This window comes from Pinus tabuliformis, chromosome 1_1 (genome assembly GCF_031772625.1).
Source record: "Pinus tabuliformis cultivar Carrire ecotype Pingquan chromosome 1_1, CPIR1, whole genome shotgun sequence".
In the NCBI taxonomy this organism is placed as follows: domain Eukaryota; kingdom Viridiplantae; phylum Streptophyta; class Pinopsida; order Pinales; family Pinaceae; genus Pinus; species Pinus tabuliformis.
In genome coordinates, this window is record NC_142297.1 from 727,168,833 (window position 1) to 727,195,223 (window position 26,391).

General features: G+C 36.2%; 1 protein-coding gene across 2 annotated transcripts; it reads left to right on the top strand.

Moving 5' to 3' along the window:
- Nucleotides 1–930: 930 nt before the first annotated feature.
- LOC149215980 (F-box protein PP2-B15-like) lies at nt 931–4,209 on the top strand. Of its 2 annotated transcripts, none has more exons than XM_089392647.1 (4): nt 931–2,848; nt 2,935–3,221; nt 3,299–3,417; nt 3,565–4,209. In XM_089392647.1, the coding sequence occupies exons 2-4, from the start codon at nt 2,946–2,948 to the stop codon at nt 3,953–3,955; spliced, it is 786 nt and encodes a 261-aa protein (XP_089248773.1). In that variant the 5' UTR covers nt 931–2,848; nt 2,935–2,945; the 3' UTR covers nt 3,956–4,209. The 2 variants fall into 2 exon arrangements, with proteins under 2 accessions (XP_089248773.1, XP_089248772.1); XM_089392646.1 differs by having other exon boundaries at nt 931–2,750.
- The last annotated feature ends 22,182 nt before the right edge of the window (nt 4,210–26,391 follow it).

Below are 26,391 nucleotides of genomic sequence, written 5' to 3' on the forward strand. Positions count from 1 at the left end.
GTCAAGCTTTGTTTATGTTGCAATTGGAGTTGGTGTTGGTTTGCAATTCATCATCCAAAACCTTTTTAGCACATCCATGGCATACATTGCTTGAAACACAAAAATCCCTAAATTTGATTAAATGGCTTCAGTTTCACGAAAAAATCTCATTAAACCCAAATAAATTATTTCAAATTCTTGCTTATCATTGATTTAAACTTGTTTATTGATAGATTACCCGTGAATAACATGTCATCAACCTACCAAAAAACAATTAGAATTTGACATTGCTCATTCATCTTTATATCGAATGTATGTTCAATAAATCAATTTTATAATACCATCGTTATGATTCATGAAATTTGAATTGAATCAAACTGTTTGAGAAATATGGAAAGATCTTTAAAAAAATCACCATATTAATCACATAAGGTAATTTTAGTTTTTGCATGCACATCAAACTCTTTCGTAACTTTAAACTGTCTACATGGAATTATATACAGATCGTCTAAAAAAATCTTAACATGGACACAAGATTATTTTAGTTTTTTTATCTGCACATCAAACCCTTTCGTAACTCTAAACTCTCTCCATGCCGCTATATGCAAACTACGGCTGGTTCTGGACACTTTAAGTTTCGTGCAATAATTTTACTGTGAGCTCTCAAATGACCTTGGAACCGGGCATCCAGGTTTATATATTAGGAGTGATATATTATCAGTGTTGGAAGATATTAATTCCAACCACCGTCATTAATGTATTTGCTGGATTTTTTAGATAATTCAGCAGATATTTTAGGTATAATTTCTAGAAATCGTTAACAAAATGAGTGGCAGATATTTTAGTCATAGTTTCTAGAAATCGTTGACAAAATGAGCTTCTGAAGAAACCACTACTCGACCAAATTCCAGAAATTTCTCTGTTATATATAAATATCTGTTCAGACATCTAATAAAAGTAAGTTCTGAGTTGTTTGTGTGTGCATCTCATACTCTGCTCTCTCTAATATGGTATCAGAGCCGAGGGGCTGTGAGGTAGCGATCTTCTATCCATAGTGAGCGTTGTTCGTGAAAGAGTAAACCCTATAGCGCCAGGCTTTAGGTGAGCTGTGTTTGGCCATAGTTGAGTGTGCTCGTGAGCCAAGGTGCGCAGAGGGCTTGGTGGTGTGTTCTGTGCTCGTTAATTGTGAAGTGCCATGAGCATTGTGCTGCTGTCTGCTTGATGTTAAGCGTGGATATTTTGTTATTTCTGCTGAGTGGTGAGAAGAGCCAAGTGTGGTGTGGAGGAAGTGTTATGTGTTGTTTTTAGTTTTGAGACAGTGTGTCGTGTTTGTTGCCGCAAGTGGTGAATTTGTGAGAGTTCTTCTGCAAGTGGTGTGGCTGTGAACTTGCAGTCCCCCTGGAGAGATATGTTTGTGTGTAAAAATTGGAGAGATATGTTTGTGTGTAAAAATTGTGCTGCATTATGGTGTGGCTGTTGAGAAGAGGCTTGGTGCAAGCCCATGCTTGAGGACGTGAGAGAAGCTGAGTGTGTAAAGATCATTGGCCTGAGGAGCATTGGACTGTGAAAGTCGCTGCTGTGTGAGGAGATCAGAGCTCAGGTGAGCTATGAGAACACAGAGTTCAGGTACGTTGCTTGGAGGAGGTCGAGTGGTAAATAGCTGTGTGTGAGGCCACTTGTGAAGCTGAGTGTTTGATTGCAGAGAGCATGAGCTCTTGCTGCGGTGGGAAAGCAGCTTAGTGAAAAGCTTTTATGGTCTGCCACTGTGTTGGAGAGTCCACAGTCGACAGAGAGAGTGATGTTGTGTTGTGAGTGAGCACAATGTTGTGTGGAGCTTTAAGCGATGTTTGAAGTGTGATAATGATAGAGTGCGAAGGGGCCTGGAGGGCCGAGGAAAGGCTTTGAGCCTTGTCGTTGTTTTGAGTTGAAGCAGCTATGTTTGAGAGCCGATCTGTCATCGTGCTCCCTGGAGGCATCAGGGATATGTGTGTTGAGCTCCGTTGAGGCGTAGAGCTGAAGGTCTGGTGGCAGTCTGAGGAAATCGACTGCCCTTTGGATAGTTTCCTGCTCTTTGGCTGCCGAGTGCACCTAAGGAAGTCGAGTGGAAGAGGCAAGGAGATGTGTAAAGAATTTTCACTGTTCGTTGGCGTGGCATTTTGAGTAGTTGTGGTGCGTAGCAGCTGTTCTGCTGCATATTGAAGTTTTGTGAGTGATTTTGCTCTCTGAGGGTTTTGAGGCCGGAAGCATAGTCAGTGGGCAAGCCGTTCAAAGCCACAGAGTTTGTGAAAGCAGAGGGTGGAAAGTTAATTGCAGCGTGCTATGTGCTGCTTGTGAAGACCTAAAGTCGGGTTACAAATTGAAGACCACTGAATACCTGGAGAAGCCGCTGCCGGTTGTGATGTGAAGTGAGGTGTGAAAGCCTAGGAGTTTTCACTTGAACTGTTGTAGCGCAGAGGAGCAAAGTTTGTAGTGGCTATTGTTTGATGAAGTTCTCAAAGCTCGGGCAGTGAAAGTGTGGTGTGCATCCGGGGAAGTGAGAGGCAGAGCCGAGAGGTGCTATTCCAAGAGTGGTGCTATTCTGAAGTCAAAGCTGGCCAGAGTTTAAGGAAAATTTAAGCTTCAGCCAAGTAACAGGCCGTTATGCTGGCTGGTATTCTGTATTTGTAAGAGAAGCCCTGTGTTTTGAAAGATATGCCATTTCTTAGATGTTTTTGGAAGCTCCCAGAGTGTGATTGTGTTGTGCTTCAACGGATTTAGATGCCATTGCATAGGCTGGCTTCTCTCTATTTTACAATAAGCCTTTCGTTTCAAAGGGCTTGTCATTGCTAGGCTGTTTCGAAAATCGCCAGCGTCTCATTGGGTTGTTAGTGTATGTGAAAAATATGTTACATTTTCTGTAATATTTGATTGTGCATGACGCAGTATTTTTACCATTGCTTTTTAATTTTGGGACAGAAACAAGACAGATGGGGAATTCAAGTCAGGATCCACTGCAATTGGAAATCTGTATTTCTGCCATTCTCTCTTTCACTACTCCACGCGATGTTTCCAGATTGGCAGCTGTATCTAAAGTTTTCAGAGCCGCAGCCTATTCTGACGCTGTCTGGAATACATTCCTGCCTCCACAATGCCACGAGATCCTAGAGATCCTACGTAGGGCTGTCATCCCCCCCCAACGTGCTTCGAGTAGAGAACTCTATTTCCGCCTTTGCGATTCAATTCTCATTGACGGGGGAAGAAAGGTATACCTCAATCCCTTATTATTGTCTCTATTATCGTTTCATCCATTAATATTGATATTCTGCTGGAACAACAACAGCTATTTTGGCTGGAGCGATCCACGGCGAAAATAGGCTACATGCTATCTGCAAGAGCATTATCGATTGATTGGGGTGATGACCACCGCTATTGGCGATGGGTTTGTCGAGATGACTCCAGGTTGGTTGATTTTGTTTAGGTTATCGATCTTGTTATTATTTAATTTAAACTTGTTTAATTCTGGAAAAGACATTTAGAAGAACTCGTCTGCGTTCAATTGACGAAACCCTTAAATAGATGATATGTTGTTATGGATTGTGGATTCAGATTCGACGAGCTTGCGGAGTTATTGGAAGTTTGCTGGTTGAAGGTAGGGGGAACAATGGACTGCAGACTTTTGTCTGCGGATACCGAGTACCGAGTGGTGTTTGTGCTCAAATTAAATGCTGAGTCAGATGGATTCGATGAGCTGCCAATTAGGTTTTCGGTTAAAACGTCAGAGGTAGAAGAGATGGAACGGGAGCAGCTTCTTCCAGTTGAAATGCAGGGAGATGGTAGATGGATGGAAGTAATTGCAGGGGAATTCAGAGTGAGAGCAGAAGAAGATATTGATGATGATTCTTCTCATATCAGATTTGAGATGAAAGAAGTGCAAAGTTTGCAGTGGAAAGCCGGGCTCCTTGTGGATGGAGTGAAGATTGAACCCCTTTCCAATTAATGGAATTTACTTTTTTTTTTTTTTGTTGCTGTTGTGTTTGGTGAATGTCCTTAGTTTCCTCCCAAACCCCTGTGGAATATAGTGTTTTTGGTTTTGCTTTGGCTGCTTGAGACAATATATCCCTCCATTTTGTTCCGTTGTATAATCTGTACTCTTGTGTTGCCTATATCATTTCCATGCGGGGGTGTATGATGCTACATGTTTGATGAGGTTTTCTATCTCAATTTCAAAATGCCTGCTTGATTATTTCATTATTGTGGTGATGTACATACAATCAAGGTTGGGGTAGGTGTGAATTTATTAAGAATTTTCGTTCAAATGTATTTTCAATCTCACATCATGAGGAGAAAATATATATACATTTCATGAGAAGCATAGTAAGCCTATCATATATCTACTTTCTTTCTATTTACATTAATTTAACAGAGCTGAATTTACTTAATTTTGTTACGGTTAACATTTTGATTTTACGATGAATTTAACATGTAGACAAATTCTTGTGCTATGATTTCTATGTCCATATCCACCTTACAGCCGCTCAATCTTTGGCATTGTTTAGTTTTACGTTGTTTTGAATTTTTGGTTTTTCAAATTCTTGTGTTTATTATATTAATAGGGATGGATGTTGAGGATATAGTTAAATTATTAATATAGATTAAAATTTATTAACTAAGATCAAATTTCTAACTTCTTAAAATATATATAAATAAAAAAATATTTATATTTTTAATAATTTAATATTTTGAATTTTTTTTGTGTTTATTATATTGATGGGGATGGAGGTTGAGGATATAGTTAAACTATTAATATATATTTATTTTGAATATAGATTAAAATTTATTAATTAAGATCAAATTTATGATGCTTTTAAATTTAAATTTATATATTTATATATATACTAACAAAAACTAATAAATTTAGTAACTATTGTGCTATCAAATTTATATCCAATTTAAAAATTGTTTTTTAAATAAATTTACAAAATAATATCAATTTTTATATGTAAATATATATATTTTTTAAAAGGCCTATTTTATCAATTAAATTTTTTACTATGACGATTTTTAAATCAATTTAAATACAATAATTTTTAAATCAATTTAAAGTTATTGTGAATTTCAAATTATAATGATAACATAATTTAATATTCAAAATGAAATCTCTGGAATTTTAGATATGTTGTTCAATAATAATGCAACATCAAAACCCAAAAATACCACATGCTAATATATAGTATGTTCAAATTTAGGATGAGCTTTTCCATTTGAAGGCTAGCTTCTCCTCCTTTATGAAAGCACTTTCCCCTCAAATTCAATACTGGGTTGGTTCTTTCCACTTTTTCCTGGAATGGTTTAATAAAATAACTTATAATTTAATAAATTTGTAGTTATATTTAGTTTTAAAAATTAATCTATTGCGATTCTTATTGAAACTCAAAGTTCTCTCACAATTGAAAATTGTTAAATAGAAATGGAAATTTCTCCCTATATTACTTCTTAGTCAGTCATCAGTTTTCCAAAAAAATTACAATCTCCTTGTTCAATTCATCACATTGAATATGTCCCATGAACATATTCGCTCCAATTTTGACCAAGGAAATCAAATCAACCCCTTCCCTGCCACAAAATAAGAGCGTGACACTAGTCGGTTGTTGTGCTCTTTATCATGTACTCTTTGGCCTCTACTAAGGAAATCGAATCATCCCTCTCTCAGCCTCAATATAGGGGTTTGAGCATTCTATGGGGGCATTTTTCTATTTGCTGAAATGAAATGATCGATTGTTATGCAGGATAGCAATTTTTTAAGACCATTGACCTCAGATCCAATACAACTTGAAGCCATTACTTCTTCGTCCACAAATCCAGAGACTCATCTGAAGCTGATAGAGAGCAACATTAAATAACGCTGCTGCCCAAGAAGAGAACTTCATGATAGCACCAGGCTTAACGTTGGATGACAGACAATTACAGTGTGGAGCATAATGGACACGGGGAGAAGCATAACATGATCACTTTCACTGCCTTTCTAGTCCGATTTAGTAATAAAATATAGTTGTATACAAGTACGGTAGATTTCATTTCATAACATTTTAATGTTTGGAATTGTATCTTTGATATAGCTGCAAGTTCACCAAAAAAGGCAACGTTAGTGACCTTAGAAAAAATAGAGGCGAGGCAATTCACTAAAGCAGTTTCATTGAAGCTGCTTTAATAAGTAATGTAGTAGGATTTATCCGAGGTTGTGACATAGATTATATTACTATAAGTGAATACAAGATTAATGTTTCTTTATGCATAGCTTGTTTAATGCTCTTGTCAATTGTCTTGGTTTGAGAATTTTGATTGGAAATTTATAATATTTCTTTCTTAAAGATCTAAGATCATTCCTTGACTTAGAAACACCTTACCTAACATAACATAATATGGTAAATCAATATAATAGTGAAATTTATTTAATACTTAGTTACATGGATAGAGGTAATATACAACAAAAAGTACTTTTATAATGTGATGCCATGTGTATGTTGTTACTTACTGTAAAATGTGTTTTCAGTAGTCAAAAGAATGCAAAAGAGAAAAGAAGTTTGCATTCATCTTCCAAGTTGTAGAAGGACTCAAAGTCTAAATCGGACCCTCTCCATTATAAAGTGCTCTGAATAATCTTTCCAACGATATGTGGAAGTCGAAAAATGGACAGTTCCTGGATCAAAATCTATGGTCTTCTGAAGTTTCGAGGATTGAATCTTTGTGAAGGCATATTAGAATATTAGAGATCGCAATATCAGAGGTCTAGATATATCGGTGATCGCATATCGGAGGTCAGAGATATCGGCAATCAGGCATATCGGTGATCGCATATCGAAGGTCAGAGATATTGCGTATCAAAATTTATGGTCTTCTGAAGTTTCAAGGATTGAAGCTTTGTGAAGGCATATCAGAATACTGAAGATCGCAATATCAGAGGTCTAGAGATATCAGCGATCACATATCGGAGGTTAGAGATATCGGCAGTTAGGCATACTGACGATCGCATGTTGGAGGTCCAATACATTGGAGCACGCAGCGTTGGAACTCGGAGGAGATCGGTGCATCACAATATCGGAGAATCAGAACTTTTGAAGGTGACAACCCTTTAAAAATTGCAACACGGGTAAAGCGCTGATAGTGTTAAAAATCATCGGGGGACTCAAATAAATATTAACAAAGGATCCCATCGCATAACCAAAGGTGGAAAAGCCCTTTTTTCTCTCCTCTAATAGGACACATGACAACATATGACTGGTTTTGATAAGGATACGTGGCGGTCAGTTTTAGCATTTTGAAGGGGCATAAGGGGGAAAATCTAGGTGACACATGTCACCACTCATAAGGTGCCACATGGAAGTTATGAAATCATATCAGAGGTCACATATCGGAGGCTGAGGATGTCAGCACTTTATAACAGTTAGCAATTGCAAAAATGCCGATAAGGGGGCTTCTATATTAGGGCTAGTGCATGGTCGAGAAGAACTTATACAACCAAGGGCGCTAAGCTCTTAACAAATAGAAAATGGCTCTTGGGAAGGAACAAAATGCCATAGCGCATTAAGCCTAACCCTTCGATCACCGCACCCAATCCCATGAAGGAAAATAGAAGGGGGCTAAACAAAAGGGGCCAAGGGGATCGAAACTCATTCTTTTTGTATTGTCTTTTAAGAAAAAGCTTGATAAGGTAAAACTCTGATATAGCACTATGGAAATATTATAGGGCATATTGGGCTCCGATAGTGTAACACAAAAGTGTTAAAAGATGGATGAGCCGACAACTATGTTACAGAGCACCACTAAGGCCATCATGGGTGATCGCTCCCAGCTCCAGAAAATGGGGAATTCAAGCAGTTAAGGTGAAAATGACAGGTGAACCGGCCGAGTAGCTGAAGCAGAACATCATGGCAAAGATGTGGCCTAATCAGAGGCGATCACAGGAAGTGGCATGGAGATATTTTTCTATAATCATCATTCAATTTTCCTCTGTTTTGTTATTCTATAATTTTTGTATTTTAAAGAAAAGAATCAAATATGTTGCAATGATTTGGGTGACAGAGCCTTCGCATGCTGAGACAGCTAGTTGATCAGACAACTGGAACTTGGCTAAGATATTTTTGTAATTATTTTTCATCCTCTCTCTCTCCTTATAAAAGGAGGGAAGAAACACTTAAAGAAGGTTCAGAAGAAAGGGCCTTTCCTGTTTTCGTGAAGGTAGTGTTATGAATCTTGATGTATGCACATTTCTCAGAAGATTAATACAAGATTTCTGGTGATTCCAACTTAGTAGATTTTAGTATGTTCATCTCCCTTTGTGTTTTCATATATGTTAAATATTCTTCTCAGATTTCAGTCACGTAGTTACTGGACATATTTCTCATCAGATACAGATTAATTTAGATCAAGTTATTGATGGAAAGTGCCTGTATTGATGTGGAAACAAAGCCTTTAAAAAGCTCTTCATGTATCTTAGCATTCCCTTACTGTCATTTCTCTCTAAATGTAGATACACAAAATTCTTAAAGTTTAAGCTCTATATGACAGGTTTCTTGTCTACTGTCTTCTATAAATACATTTGTCTTAACAACTGATTTGTTGCAAGCTCTCAATTTGACTTGGCCACCACTAATCGAGGTTTATTTCCTGTGTATTCACGCGTGTATGCTGGTTCATACACTGTATCTTTATGAATGGTTCTGAATCAATCCCATTTGAATTACTTGTGACAAGCTATGGTGCTAAAAGTCCTTCAGACAAATTTGACAACACTAATTGAGATGTCCTAAGCACTGGTCTCCTATCAACGCAGAGGATGTATCTAGGAGGCTTCTATATCTTTTGAAGCAATTCTGTGACAGGATATAGAAAAAGCTACAACATCTTTCTGGCGTTGTTGCCAGGGAACGAATCAAAATAATTTTCTCTCAGTACAACAAGTTTTACATTACCTTTGTCAAGTGAGCAAGGGAAGTGTGGGGTGAAGATCTCTCACCTTGGCAACTCCATTTTTTGAATCTTATTATAAACACCCTAACGACTCCACTGTCTATACCCTTATTTGGTCATCCTGGCTTTCAAGAGGCCTCATACTCACTCTGATGCTAAACAACAAAAAACTTCCCCTACATTTGATTATGGGGTTACTCACTAAATGGGTTCATAAAATGGCCATTCATGCATTCTTGGCCATCAAATTTGCCCCACTGGATTCTTCTCTTGTTGTTGGTTATACCCATCACGCCCCTTCAGTTCATGAATGGTATACCTATTTTCCTAGATTGAGTGAAAACACAGATAGAAGGTCAGACCAACACCTCAAGGATTTTCATGAATGCATGGAACAATTGGGTATTGTTTTTGAAGATGTGAAAATGAAATTGTTCATTTTTTCTTTAGAGGAAGATTCTAAACTTTGGTACAAAACAATACCTCGTGGAAGTATATCTTCCTGAAAGAGTTTTCACATAGCATTTCACCATTTTTGCAAAATATTATATCCATTGGATGCTTTGTTTGAAGATCGTTGTGCACATTTTAATGTTGAAAATATTTCTGAGGTTAATGATCATGATAAATATATTTGTGGGGCTCCTCTCCAAGAAGATATCTACTCGCGTCAAGAAGCATAAGCTAATGATCAAGAAAGAGAAGGAGGATACATCATCAAGCTGAATTGTACGATTGTCCTTCTTATGATTCATATGACTCTGTTGGGATGTTGAGCAATGGAGGACTACAAAAGTCCCATTCATGGGAAGATGCACAAAAAGAGGAGGCCCACTAGGAGGTTAATAAATAGGTGCCAGTTTATGATCCACATCCTTCAAATGGAGAACAAGTTCAAGAAGCTGATATTAAAATCGATAAAGATTCTTCGATCTATGATTCAGATGATTCAAAGGAGCACGAGATTGTTGCAAACATTCAAAGGGAGTTTGTTACCAGCAAGTGTGGAGAAGGCTTCTAGCAACAAATGTTTCAAGAAGAGCCTAAATTTGAAGGACCAAGTAGTGTATGTGGTTTCCTTTTGTTCGAAGATCAATTCTTGGAAACCGTTTAAGAAAGGGAGACAACTGTAAATTTCTCATGTCAGTTTTATGAACTATTAGCTGACTACATGACAACATTCTTTGGTGAGCCATAGATGTTGTTTTTGGGGTATGCATGAAGTTTTTTGTTTGAATATTTTTCATGGTGCACGCTTGTTTTGATTTTTAAATCTTAGCAACATGGAGGCAATAGGTCCAACACCCAAATTTTGACCTAGTACCATTGGAAGGTTGACCTCACTTGGGTGAATTGATCCCTATGAATAAGTAGGAGTTGTATATAAATAAGCTCACTAGTTGAGCATTTAATTTCTAGTTGTTAGAGTTTATATTTATGCATTTCAGTATTATGAGGAAAGGACTCCCAACAAATAAAGTTCCATGGAGATTTTATGGTTTTATAGGTTCAATGTATTTTTTGACTCCATGCCCAATGGTGAAGGCTACTAGTCTGTAGGTTCTCAGCACCTTGCCAGCAAGGCACTGTCCCCAATTGGAGCCAATGTTGTTACTTACTGCAAAATGTGTTTTCAACTGTCAAAAGAATGCAAAAGAGGAGAATATTGCAGTCATATTCCAAGCCAAAGAAGGACTCAAAGTCCAAATTGGACCATTTCGATTGGAAATTTTTCTGAACAAGCTTTCCAATGATATATGGAAGTCCAAAAATGGACTCCTGGATCAAAATTTATGGTCTTCTAAAGTTTCAAGGATTGAAGCTTTGTGAAGGCATATCAGAATATCAAAGATCAGAATATCGGAGGTCTAGAGGTATCAACAATTGCATATGAGAGGTCAGAGATATTGGTAGCCAAGTATATTGGTGATCAAGTGTCGTAGGTCCAATGCAACAGAGCAGGAAGCCTTAGAGCTCGGAGGAGATAGGTGCATCACAATATTGGAGAATCAGAACTTTTGAAGGTGAAAACATTTTAAATGTTGCAACACGGGTAAAGCGCCGATAGTGTTAAAATCTGTCGAGGGATTCCAATAAATATTAACAAAGGATTCCATCGTAGAACCAAAGGTGGATGGGCACTTTTCTCTCTCCTCTAGTGGGACACATGGCAGCATATGATTGGTTCCGATAAGGACACGTGGTAGTCAGTTTTGGCATTTTGAGGTGGCCTAAGGGGGAAAATACAGGTGACACGTGTCACCACTCATGATGTGCCACGTGGAAGTGATGAAATCATATCAAAGGTTGTATATCGTAGGTTGAGGATGTCGGCATTTTATAACTATTGGCAATTGGAAAAATGTCAATAAGGGGGCTATGATATGAGGGCTAGCGCATGGTCAATAATAACATATAGAAACAAGGGCACTAAGCCCAAGGAACAAAATGCCATAGTGCCTTAAGGAAAAGCTTCCGGTCACCACACACAGTCCCATGGAGGAAAATAGAAGAGGGATAAACAAAAGGGGCCAAGGGCATCATAACTCATTGTTTTTGTAATGTCTTTTAAGAAAATGTTCCGATAAGGAAAAGCTCTGATATAACACTATGGAAATATTACAGGACATATTTGGCTCTGATAGTGTAACGCAAAAGCGTTAAAATATGGATTATTCGATAGCTATGTCATAGCACACCGATAAGGCAATCACGGGTGATCGCTCCTAGCTCCAGAAAATGGGGAATTCAAGTAGTTAACGAGAAACTGACAGGTGAACTAGCGGAGTAGCTGAAGCAAAACATCATGGAAAAGACGTGGCCTAATCAGAGGCGATCACAACAAGTGGCATGGAGATATTTTGTTATAATCATCATGTAGTTTTCTCGTGTTCTGTTATTTTGTAATTTTTGGTATTTTAAAGAAAAGAATCAAATCTGTTGCAATGATTTGGGTGGGAGATCCTTCGTACACCAAGATAGCTAGTCGATCGAACAAACTTGGCTAACATATTTTTGCAACTATTTTTCAATCTCTCCCTCTCCTTATAAAATGATGGAAGAAACACTTAAAGAAGGTTCAAAATTTTTGGTAAAAAATCTTGGAAAGGGCCTTTCCTGTTTTCGTGAAGGTAATGTAATGAATCTTTATGTATGCATATTTCTTTGAATATTAATACAAGATTTTTGGTGATTCCAACTTATTAGATTGCAGTATGTTCTTCTCCCTTTGTGCTTTCATATATGTTAAATATTCTTCTCATATTTCATGTCACGTAGCTGCTAGACATATTTCTCATTAGATGTAGATTCATTTAGATCAAGTTATTGATGGAAAATGCTTATATTGATGTGGAAATAAAGTCTTTAAAATTTTTCCCATGTATCTTAGCATTCCATAAGCATTCCCTTACTCTTGTTTCTCTCTAAATCCAAATACACATAATTATTAAAGTTTAATCTCTATATGATGGGTTTCTCCTCTACTGTTTTCTACAAATACATCTATCTTAACAACTGATTTGTTGCAAGTTCTCAATCTGATTTAGCCACCACTGATCAAGGATGATTTGTTGTGTATTACTGCGTGTATGTTGGTTCGTACATTGTATCTTTATGAATGGTTATGAATAAATCCTATTTGAATTACTTGTGACAATCTATGGTGCTACAAATCCTTAAGATCAAATTGATAGCACTAATTAAGATGTCGTAGGCACTGGTCTCCTATCAACTTGTTATCACTCCATAATTTCCCTAGGTTGCGGAAAGAAACCTAGAGGTAACCAAAATACTATTTGCAAAGTTGGGATCTTTCCCTTCCAACTTCATAGAGGGATCTCTCTATCTGATTTAAAATTTGTCTTAAGGTATTAGGCTAGTTATTGAGTTATGAGGTTGGTTTTTCAAAGATTTGGTTTAAAATTGCAGCGAAAATCTAATGGGAATGGAGTCATGAATCTTTGGGTGATCAAACACAAAAATGACAGAGCAACTATAACAGGGAAGTATAGGCAAACTTTTGGATCTTTTAAAGTATTTGTGGAGTGTATAACATGAATACGATTTAAGTTCAATTAAATATAGAGCACATTGGGATGAATTATATACTTAACATTAGAATGAAAACATTGATATTGTTTACAAGCCAAAGCAGAGTACACTTAAGAAAATTCGGCCCTTTATCTTATTGAAACAATAGAGACCGAAAAACATATGGAAAACTGAGAAAATAACAATTTCACATGAGAAAGTACATCACCAATTGCTTGACATGGAAATCATGAAAAAAAATCTTTGTATTATTGAAAATTGATCACTTCAGTACAATGCACAACTTACATCAAAATATGGCTCCTTTCTTCATACAAGTTCCAACTTAACCCCTCAAATTCCAACCCTTATTACATCTTCATAAACTTTCTAAATAGTGTTTGACATAACAATTTTTCAAAATAATAGCTATGAATTAACTACATAAACATAGATAAATTAAACATCTCTCAAATTCATGGATGTAAAGATGATCTTAAAGATTTTGTATGTCCTAGAATAACTATCAGAAATCTGGTTGTATTCACACAACAAAAAACTGTTGAACTGCTTCCTTGAAAGTAGAATAGATCCCTTTGCGAATTAAGCATTTATGCTAATCAAAACATGTCCCTCTGCAACTACTTCTTCTTTCTCATTTGTTTCCACTGACAATTTGGAGCCTTAACAATTGGAAATCAACTTTTTCAATATTGATCTTCTTTCTTGAAATCTAAGTGGCTGTATTTTTTTTCGTAGTACTATCCATACAAAACATTATGTTTCTCATTTCCTGGGATTCAAAAGTTTCCAACCCATTCATGCTCTAACACTTCAAATTATTTCATTATGGGAGCCTTTAAACCCTGTAATATTGCCAAGATGTTATTTCAGAGCTTTTGTCTCATCGAAAATTTACTTAAGAAAAACTAAAATTACAGCGAAATTCAATTTTCCCTTGGCTCTTTTGTGTTTATCCTTTTCCTATATTTCTTTGCATAGGACCAATGGCTATGCCTTAAGGTGCTAAGGCTTTTAATTGCTACTAGGACTATTTTTTTCTGGTATAATCTGTTTCAACGCTTGAGCTCTTCAAACTAGAAAAATATGTGCCAAACCTTAAATCAAAACTTTCCATCGGAGGTTTTCATTGTGTGACACTTTATATCATGCAGGGCGTGAAATCTCTGATGCACCTAGCTCCTGGGGCTCAGGTGGAATCTCAGGGAAAAAACCTCTTCGCACGTTAAAACTCTTTGGCTAGAAAGAGGGTCGATCCTTTATAATAATGCGTTTCATGCGACCATAGTATACGAGCCTGGGTCTTTATGTCGATAGCTCCTGATTATTCAAACTCTTTATAACCGTGGGTTAGCCCACACATCAGAGCTCCTTTCCCAATGATTTCTAATCGATGGTTTCATTTGGTGCACCTATTTCACTAATTGTGATTGTTGATTACCTTTTCTATTTAGCACCTGGTCCTTTGGTTCCTCACATGACCATAAGCCAGCCCTCAAAAAGGAGTCCCCTTTCTCAGCGATTCCATTATACTTCACAACACACCTCAACCTTCGGTTGCCAATTTCCAACACGTGATGTCATTAATGCCACATCACTACCACATGTCATCCTGTGAGTGGTGACACATGTCACCCTTTTTTGGCCTCCTCTGACCCTTGAAAATGTTGAATCTGCTTGCCACATGTCTACCATATGCCACATCATAGTGACGTTAGCCAACATGTGGGACTTATCAGAAATAATCGCTAACTGTCACACGTCCCTTTGGGAGGAGAGAGAAAAGGCCCAACCTGGCCTAGTTTTGCAAGAAATTCCTTTGTAATTTTTTTTTGGCTTTCCCCGAAATTTTAACACTGAAGGATTTTTCTCACAATCTCGACGATTTCAAAACGTGACCACCTTGCCTCCATTGTGAATCGTTGATTGCCGATGTGCGAATGAGCCCTGGACTTTGCTTTTCTCCTGATTGTGATGAACCTCCAAGATGCAGGATGTGGGGTATTTGGGATCTCTGATCGCCAATATAGCCATGCACTTCCGAATTGCAGGATGTGGGATTTTGGGACCCATACTTAGGCATTTACCCTTTGTTTTCAAAATTTGAGGAGTAGACTTCAACTTGCTCTATATTTTGATCTAGAAGTCAGTTTGAAGCACTAGATATACAATTGGAATGTTGCTTCTGAGCAATTTACCATGAAAGCACCTAAAACATGACTTGAATTAGACTTTATCTACAAAAAATCTCCCAAAAATTCAAACTTGTCTTGACCAGAGGACTTCAAGAACTAAATGGCTCCTTGGACAAGAAAACCTTTAGGCTATGACACCTAGTGATTCATGGGCTAAACTGAGAAAAATGAATAGTAAGAGGTTGACACCACTAATTCCTATTATAGGACCCTAACATAACCCAGAGGTTTTTGGGAAAAACAATAAGGGGGGTGGGGGGGTGAATTAGTATTTTAAAAAATCACAATAATAATTTTCCTTTCTAAAATATATATGCCATTTCACTGAATCCAACTCGCGTATGTACACAACTGTTGTAAAAGGAACTAGCGTATGCTTAGTAAAATTGTAAAAAACTAATTATTTATCTATTAAACTTAAACCAGAATGCAAAATACTTATCTAGAATTTGATAAGCAGTAAGCAGGTGCAGTAAGAATAGAATAAAGTATCACACACAAGATACACACATGAACACCAGGATTGAAGGTGGAAACCCAATGTGGGAAAAAACTACTTCTACTGTCATCTCTATCTTCAAACTTATTAATATAACAAACTTCTTACATTCTTGTACTGGTGCAGACTCATACCAGTACGCAGGCATCCACCTGCTAAAGGCTACAACCTTCACTCATTCTCCAGCTCCTATTGGAAGGAGGCTATAACCCCCTGATCTGATTACCAGCTACAAATGATAGGAAGCTTTGACTTCCTCACTAAAGGTTCCAACTCTCAGCAACATCCGTGGACCACATTTCATAATTTTTTGCATTGGATCCACCTGCTTTAATACATCACAACTTGTAGATCAATTGAAGAAAATACCAACTTAATTTAAACATAACAGTGAGATCAATGTAACCAGAACACAGAACTGAACTCAGAATACTACATCAACACACAAAATCAACTGTAACCCTGATCATTCATATGCCAACATGTATACACTACTTCAGTTAAGGCAACACGCGTGCATACGAGCTTTTCTGCAGAGAAACTTTCATACAAATATCAATATAATGAAAACTTGTAATTCTAAAAAACACAGAGAGTTGACCAGATTTATTTTGAAATATTTTGTTAGTTTACAAAACCCTCATACAGTTAGAAGCATCAATAAAATTTTTGATCAATCAACATGTAACCAAATTCAACTTCATCATTCAATCAATTCTAATTCAAACATTATCATTCAACTCAGATCAACATGAGGACATCATTGACAGACAGCAAAGATATACTAGCACTGATCGGGTTGATCAGTCATTTATGAACATAAACCCTTCCTTTATAAACATGACTTTGAAGAGAGCGACTTGACTGAGACAAACCTGCATACAGATTTGCAAAAATTAATAGAAATCCTTCCTTTATGTACATGACTTTGAAGAAACAAACCCGTGTGTATACACGACTTCACTGAGACCAACCTGCATATAGATCTGCAAATTTTGACCTAAAATTGTGCATCTCTTCAGAGCTTTAGAAAGACCCATATCTTAATATTTAGAGATGAAAACATGCGTCAATACTTACATCTAGTCAATCCATGGGCAGATCATATAATGGAAAGTCATTTCAGGTCTCATGATCCCGATCCATCATTGTATTCATCAATGCATAATTATTTCATATCTATGTGTCAACTATGGCCCTTACAATGCAAATATACTTCATATTGAAGTATTCATCAAAAACCATTTCACATGCACACTTAACACTTTGATCTTCACCTCCGTATATAGTTAGAGCCTTAGCTAATACCATGGATCAAAACTACACTATCTTCAGTGGTAATCTTGGACGGGATCAAGTAACGGTTACTGCGATCAATATTGTGGGATAATACCATGGTAAGGACCCTTGGTATTATTCATACCATGGTAAGTATTCCATATGTGCCTTTTCTTCTTTGTACTTGTGTGTATAAATGACATGGCCTTGACTAACCCGTGTATAGATCTTCAAATATTCACCTTTATCAAAATTCTGATTCTGATCTGTAAACCTTTGTCCCATCATTCTGTTATTCTATTCCATCACTCTATCACCACTAAACTGACCTATGGATTCATCTAGTTACCATATACTTGTTCCGTTACAAGTGAGTTTCCGTCAAGGAGAACACATGCATCATAATGACAAAAATCTCCCCCTTTGGACTTGATGGCAACCATGTTGGTGTTGATCACTTCAACCTATAGAAACCTGTTAGATACATCAAATAACCATTATTCAAACACCAAGATACTCTCCCCCTTTGACATCAAGGGCAAAGGGTGGACCAAATCTCCCCCTTTGGATATGATTTGCATTATACTATCCATGATCCCCCTGAGCACATGCTGAATATTTAGAAAGATTTTTGAATGAAGAACATGACTCTATAACTCAACTGAGTACGAGTGTCCTATCACGAAGGACTCATACTTACATCAATCACCCAACCAAGTGGGGATACATATTTTATTCAACCACCCAACCAAGTGGTATTACATTTTTTGACATGACCTCAAAAGTCCATACATGACTGAATATGAAAATTATTACATCATAGGTCTCCACATGACCTTTACATAAAATGAAAAATATGACATTAATAAATGATACCAAAAGATCTTAATAGTAGCGTAATTCAGCTACCATAATTCCAACAATGCATTATATTCTGCAAGGCTAATGCTCCCCCTTAACCTGTGCTACCTGTTCATTATCAACAACTCATTCATCAAAGCATCTTCATCATTCAGATAAATATCAATGAGAAAAACATAACTCAATACCATATCAACGGAATGTACCCATCAACACCAGACCAAGAAAAATCAAATCATAGCTATAAGTAGCATGTCAGAAGTTGAGCTTGAGTCTATCCCACTATTTTTTTATCTGAGAAAAATATACGTGACTGTCTGCAAAGCAATTTGCATATATACGTGACTATAGTTCATGAAACCTGCGCATATAAAGAAACCTTTTTCTCAAGCACTTTTTCTCATATAAAGTGATACTTAATAGGAATATGCTTGGTCTTGGAGTGTGTAACAGGATTTTTGAAATACTAATAGCACTTGTATTATCACATAGGATGGAGATGGGTGGAGAACATTTGATTTGTATATCTTGTAATGTTTGCATCATCCAGAGAAGTTGAGTGCAACAATATGCAACAACCACATATTATGCTTCTGTTTTAGATAAGGTAATGGAGCTTTGTTTCTTGCTGAACCAAGATACCAATTGGGGCCCCATGTAAAATGTACCTCCACTAGTGCTTTTCCGGTCATAAACATTTCCAGCCCAATTCACATATGTGTATGCATGAAGGGTAAGATATGCATCTTTAGGATATCATAGACTAAATTCTTGGGTTCCTTGAAGATATTTGAATATTCTCTTTACTATCTGAAGATGTGACTCCTTTGGATTGGCTTAGAAATGTCGAACAATCCCAACTGCGTGCATGATATATGGTCTGGTACATGTTAGATAAAATAGACTTCCAATCATAGACCTGTACTCTGGTGGTTTACTGCGGGAGAATCATCATTAGAAATGAGGCTACATCCAGTCATCATGGGAGTACATATAGGTTTGTAAAATTCCATCCCATACTTCTTCAAAATCTGCTTGAGATATTTTGTTTGTGAGAGAAAAATGTCATCTTTTGCTTGTTGCATTTGTAGACCAAGAAAATAGGTTAGTCCCCCAAGTAAAGAAATTTCAAATTCTTGTTGAATAATAGAAGCAAAGTTTTGACTCATAGATTCTTCATTACTGCCAAATATGATATCATCAACATAAACAACAATAATTAGTAGTTTATCATCCGCAATTTTGTGTACAAGTTGTTGAATGTGGATCCTTTTGTGAAACCTTGCTATTGAAGATATTTGTCAAGATGATAATACCATGCTCGCAGAGCTTGTTTTAACCCATATAAAGCCTTGTTGAGTTTTCATACAAGGTTTTCATCATTCCCCAAAATGAATCCTTCTGGTTGTTCAATATATACTTCTTCTTCCAGATCTCCATTAAGGAAAGTAGATTTTACATCCACTTGATAAATTTAGAAATTTTGAAAACTTGAAAGTGCAAGAAAAATTCTTATGGCTTGAAGTCTGGCTACTGGTGCAAATTTTTCTTCAAATTCTATACCTTTTTGTTGAGCATAACCTTTACAAAAAATTCTAGATTTGTTCCTAATGACCTCTCCATTTTTTCAAATTATTTTTGAATATCCATTTTGTCCCAATAACAGTTTTATCATGAAGCCTTGGAACCAATTCCCAAGAATCGTTATTTTCAATTTGATCAGGTTCTTCATTCATGGCCTTAACCCAACATTCATCTTTACTAGCTTGATGTACATTTTGTGGTTCAATGGTGGATAATAAAGATAGATAACTAGAATATCCTATAAGGGTTCTTCTTGTTTGTACCCCAGATTTCGTTTCTCTTAGAATTTGAGTTTCTGGATGATTCTTTTGAACATACTTGGATGGAGCCTTTTCTTTCTCTGATGTGTCTTCTTCTGCAGCTTCATTAGTTTCTTCTTCTATATCATTGCGATTTGATGTGGGATATCATTCATCATCATCATCCTCTTTTGTTGATGTTACCTTTTTGGGATATGTGCATACTTCATCAATCATAACATCAATGCATTCAACAATTTTCTGAAGTCTATTATTGTAACATTTGTATCATTTGCTTCTAGATGGGTAGCCAAGAACTATTCCTTAATATGCTCTAGCTTTAAAGTTACCAAGTTTTTCATCATTATTTTTTATGAAACATTTGCTTCCAAAAACTCTAAAATGCTTTACAGTGGGAGGCTTACCATAGCAAATTCCATATGGAGTTTTATCACTATTTACATGAACATGAGCCTTGTTGAGAATATTTATTGCAGTATGTGCAGCTTCCAGTCTCATTGAGCATAGCATGAGCCATTTGTTGAACAATTCTATTAATTATTTCTGCCTCACCATTTTGTTGAGGAGTTTCAGCTACAAAAAATTATCTATTTATGCCATGTTGTTCATAGAAATCAAAGAATTCATCTGATATGTATTCTCCCCCTGGGTCAGATCTAAGATTTGATTTTTAGATCTAATTCATTTTCAACTAATGCTTTGAAGACTTTAAATTTATCAAATGCTTCATCTTTGTGTTTCAATAAACTGATCCAGCACATTCTAGAAAAGCCATCAATGAATAAGCTACAGTAGTGTTCTCCACAAGCTGAATTTTTCCTTATTGGTCCACACAAATCAGTACGTATAAGTTCAAGAGGCTTATTTTCTAATCCTTCTATGGAATTGAATTGAACTTTGGTTTTCTTACCAAATTGACATGACTTACATATGGTACTTTATGGTATGGTGATGTTGGGTAGATCACAAACAACTTTGAGCCTGCTTGATTTTCTTATTTGAGAGAAGCGTAGATGTTCCAACCTTCTATGCCATAAACAATTTTCCTATGCCTTGCCTACGTAACATTGTTCTTCACCACCTTTCAATATATTCATATTTCTTGGGTTCTTGTTCCTTTTATTATGGTCTCTTGTGTGTCAAGTTCACGAACCACACATTCTTTTGATCAGGATACCACTTCATTTCCTTGGTCACACATTTGGCTAACACTCAACAAGTTATGATTTAATCCATCAACATACATAACATTACCATCTTTAACCTTTTCTTTTGGAAAAGCATAACCTTTATCCTTAATGACAACAGGTGAGTCATTTCCAAAAATGACATTTTTTTGTTTCTTTAAAGCATTGTATGAAATAAGTTTATCTTTATCACCTGTCATGTGTTTTGAGCATACGCTATCAATGTACCATTGATTTTCTTTTCCTTCTGCAAACAATTCTATGCCACAGCTTTCAGACTGTAACTCCCTTTTCCATGCTTTAGAATTTGGTGATATTTTCTGTTTTTGAGATGTTGGCTGTAATTTTCTCCCACATTCAGATTCTTCATGTCCAAATTTATTGCAAAATTAACATTCAATTTCATCTATAAGAGGTGAGAAGTTGTTATAAGAGTTATTCTTGACTCTTATCTCATTCCTTTGTTTTCTTGCTTCTCTTGTCATGATGTTTTTGTATGTAATACATTGAGTAGCCTTATGACAGAAATTATGACATGAGAAACATTGTCCATTAAAGAAGAAATTTATGTGATCATAGAATCTTCTGGTGTAGTTTACCTTTTTATTGGTGCTTCTATTGTTATTCATCCTTGGATTAGAGTGAACATGATTTACCTGTGGAATGTCTTCATTCTTTTTCTTAGGACTGAAGCTTTGCTAATTGGTTTTTGCTGCATTTAGATAGCTTCCAGTGGTGGCTGAATATTTTTATGTTTGAGATTTTTCTCCAGTGTATCCAAGACCTATCTTCATAAGAGGAGAGAATCGTACCTTAATAATTTCATCTAAGGTTTCAGAATCTTTAGAAAATCTATGATTCAGAGTTTTTATTTTCTCAAGTCCTTTTTTAGAATTACTACTTCACATTCTAACTTCTCAATATGCTTTTCCTTTTCTATGAGTTGATGCTTCAATGTATATATGGCTACTTTTTTTTCTTCCAAGAAAATTTTGAGTTCGGTAGTTTCTTCAAAGAAATATTTTCCCTCTAAAGCATCCACAAATTTATCATTAGACTCATTAGTATTTTTCTCAAAAGCCATGAGTAATTTAAGATCTTGATCAGATTCTCCTTCTTCACTATTTGACAAGCCATCACTATCTTCATGAGTATAATAACTTCTTCTATTGTCAAACCGTCTCCTATTACCTTTTGCAGGATCCTTCCCTTTGTCATGGTTGTCTTTATGAGGAAATTTAGCAGCATAATTACCAACTCTACCACAAGCAAAAAATTTGAAGGGAAGCTTACCTATGAACCTTCTAGTGCCCAGTTGATGTTTCTTTACAAAGATCACCTCATATTTTTCTGATATATATCCTGATTCCTTGTGTTCTTCCTTTTCTTTTACTTTTGTAGATGTTTTAAATGCGGCTTCTCTAACTTCTCAGTGACCTCCTTTCCTCATTTAAAAAGGAGTCAGGATGCCGCGAAGTTAAACAACAGTAAGAGTCTGCAGATCCTGCTTCTCTTCAATGGTAGACACTTTTGACTCGAATTTAGGAGTTAGAGATCTTATGATTTTCTCTACTAAAGTGGTGTCCTTATTTCTTCACTCAAAATTTTCATGTGATTTACAATCTCATCTATACATAGAATGAAACTAGCAATACTTTCATCATTATGCATTCTGAGAGTTTCATATTGAATTCTAAGAGTTTGGAGTTCAGCACTTTTTACCTTGGTATCAACTTCATTGCTTTGAATGATTCTGTCCCATATTTCTTGTGTTGTGTTTAACTGCATAACTTTGACAAATTTGGATTCTGTTAGACTTCCCAATAATGCATTGACAACTTTGGCACTGGTTTCATACGTCTTCGTTTCTGCTGCATCTGTGGGAACTGCGACTGGATATTGGTAACCTCCTTCCACAATTGCACAAACATTTTCTCTAAGGGACTGAAGATAGGATATGGTTCTTGTCCTCCAATATATTAAATTATTTCCATTGAAGAGTGGTGGTCTGGAAGATGTTGTTCCGTCTTGATTTCTCATCTTTGGAGATCTTCCTTTAAGTGATCAAACTTCTTTTGAAGGACATTCTCTAATATCAATTGTTGGAAAAAATACTGAGGGGGGCTAAATCAGTATTTTAAAAACTCACAATAATAATTTTCCTTTATAAAATATATATGTGGCTTCACTAAACCCAACTCGCGTATGTATGAGACTGTTGTAAAAGAAACTAGTGTATGCTTAGTAAACTTGTAAAAAAAAATTTAAACCATAATGTAAGAGATTTATCAGGCATTTGATAAGTAGTAAGCAGGTGTAGTAAGAACAAAATAAAGTATCACACAGAAGAAACACACATAAATACTAGGTGGAAAACCAATGTGGGAGAAAACCAAAATTGATGTCGTCTCATTATTCAAACTTATTAATATAAAAAACTTCTTACATTCTTATATTGGTGCAGACTCATTCGAGTATGCATGCACCCACTTGTTGAAGGTTACAACCTTCACTCATTCTCCAGCTCCTGCTGGAAGGGAGCTCCAACCCCCTAATCTGATTACCAACTACTACTAGCAGGAAGCTTCGACTTCTTCACTGAAGGCTCCAACCCTTAGAAACATCCGTGGACCACGTTTCATAAATGTTCACATTGGATCCACCTCCTTTAATACATCACAACTTGTAGATCAACTGAAGCAAAAACCAACTTAATTCAAACAGATTAGTGAGATCACTGTAACCCGGACATAGAACTGAACTTAGAATACTACACCAACAGTGACTCAAAATCAACTGCAATCCTGATCATTCATATGCCAACATTTATACACTACTTCACTTAAGGAAACCCACGTATATATGCTCTTTTCTATAGAGATACCTGCATACAGATCTCAATATAATGAAAACTTGTAATTCTAAATCACACACAGAGTTGACCAGATTTATTCTGAAATATTCTGTTAGCTTACAAAACCCTCATACAATTAGAAAATTAAATAAACTTTTCAATCAATCAACATGTAACCAAACTCAGCTTCATCATTCAATCAATTCTACTTCAAACATTATCATTCAACCCAGATCAACATGAGGACATCATTGACAAACATTAGAGATACAACAACATTGATTTGGTTGATAAGTCATTTATGAATAAAAACCCTTCCTTTATATACGTGACTTTGACGAGACTAACTTGCGTGTATATGTGACTTCACCAAGACCAACTTGCGTATAGATCTGCAAAAATTAACCGAAAACCTTCCTTTATGTATGCGAATTTGAAGAAATGAACCCACGTGTATACACAGCTTCATCGAGACCAACCTGCACACAGATCTGCAAATTTTGACCTAAAATTGTGCAACTCTAAAACTTCAGAAATACCTAGATCATAATATTCAGAGATAAAAACATGTGTCAATACTTAGATATATTCAATCCATGAGTAGATCATACAATGGAAAGTCGTTTCACGTCTCATGATCCTAATCCATTGTTGTATTTATCGGTGCATAATTATTTCAGATCTATGTGTTAACTATGGCCCTTACAATGAAAATATACTTCGAATTGAATTAGTCATCAAAAACCATTTCCCATGCACACTTAGTACTTTGATCGTCACCTCCTTATATAGTTAGAGCCTTAGCCAATACCATGGGTCAAAACTACACTAGTGTCAATGGTAATCTTGGACAAAAGCAATTAATCGTTATTGCGCTCAATATTGTGGGCTAATACCATGGTAAGGACCCTTGGTATTCTTAATACCATGGTAAGGATACCATATGTAAGTTTGCTTCTTTTTACTTGTGTGTATACACGACTTGGACTTGATGAACCTGCATATAGATCTTCAAATATTCACCTTTATCAAAGTTCTGATTCTGATCTATAGACCTTTGTCCCATCATTCTATTATTCTGTTCCATCACTCTATCACCTATGAATTAACATATGGATTCATCTAGTTACCATATACTTGTTCTATTACAAGTGAGTTGCCATCAAGGACAACAACACATGCATCATAATGCCAACAATTCCCCCTTTGGACTTGATGGAAACCATGTTGGTGTTGATCACTTCAACCTGTAGAAACTTGTTAGATACATCAAATAACTATTATTCAAACACCAATATACTCTCCCCCTTTGACATTAAGGGCAAAGGGCTGACCAAAGATCCCCCTTTGGATTTGATTTGTAATATATTGTCCATGCTCCCCGTGAGCACATGCTGAATCTTTAGAAATATTTTCAAATGAAGAACATGAGTTTATAACTCAACTGAGTATGACCTTCCTATCACGAAGGAATCATACCTACATCAATCACCCAACTAAGTGGGGATACATATTTGACTCAATCACCCAACCAAGTGGGATTACATTTTTTTACATGACCTCAAAAGTCCATACATGACTGAATATGACAATTATTACATCATAGGTCTCCACATGATCTTTACATCAAATGACAGATATGAAATTAATAACTGAGACCAACAGACCTTAATAGTAGCATAATTCAACAACCATAATGCCGACAATGCATTATATTCTGCAAGGCTAATGTTCCTGCTAAGCCTGTGCTACCTATTCATTGTCAACAACTCATTCATCAAAGCATCTTCATCAATTAGATAAATATCAATGAGAAAAACATAACTCAATACCATATCAGAAGATTGTACCCATCAACACGAGGCCAAGAAAAATCAAATCATAGTTTTCAGTTGCATGTTAGAGGCTGATCTTGAGTTTGTCCCACTGTTTTTCTATCTAGGAAAACATACGCAATTGTCTGCAAAGGAATTTCCATATATTCGTGACTATACTTCATGAAACCCGCGTATAGAAAGCAACCTTCTGAATTGTTACTTGCAGATTGAGCAGACTATATTAACAGCAAAATGAGGCAGAGACAACTCCCAGTTTCTATCTGAGATATTCAAATGCTTCTCTGGGAATAAGTTTAGTAAATATATCAGCAACTTGTTCTTTGGAGGGAACATACTCCAATTTAACCTTTTTCTCAAGCACTTGTTCTCGTAGAAAGTGATAATTAATAGGAATATGCTTGGTCTTAGAGTGCATAACATGATTTTTCGAAATACTAATAGCACTTTTATTATCACATAGGATGGAGATGGGTGGAGAACATTTGATTTGTATATCTTGTAATGTTTGCATCATCCAGAGAAGTTGTGTGCAACAAGATGCAACAACCACATATTTTTCTTCCACTGTAGATAAGGAAATGGAACTTTGTTTCTTGCTAAACCAAGATACCAATTGGGGCCCCATGTAAAATTAACCTCCACTAATGCTTTTCCAGTCATCAACATTTCCAGCCCAATCCACATTTGTGTATGCATGAAGGGTAAGATCTGCATCTTTAGGATACCATAGACCAAAGTCTTGGGTTCCTTGGAGATATTTGAATATTATCTTTACTACTTGAAGATGTGACTCCTTTGGATTGGCTTGGAAACATCCACTGATCCCAACAAAATGCATGATACATGGTGTGGTACCT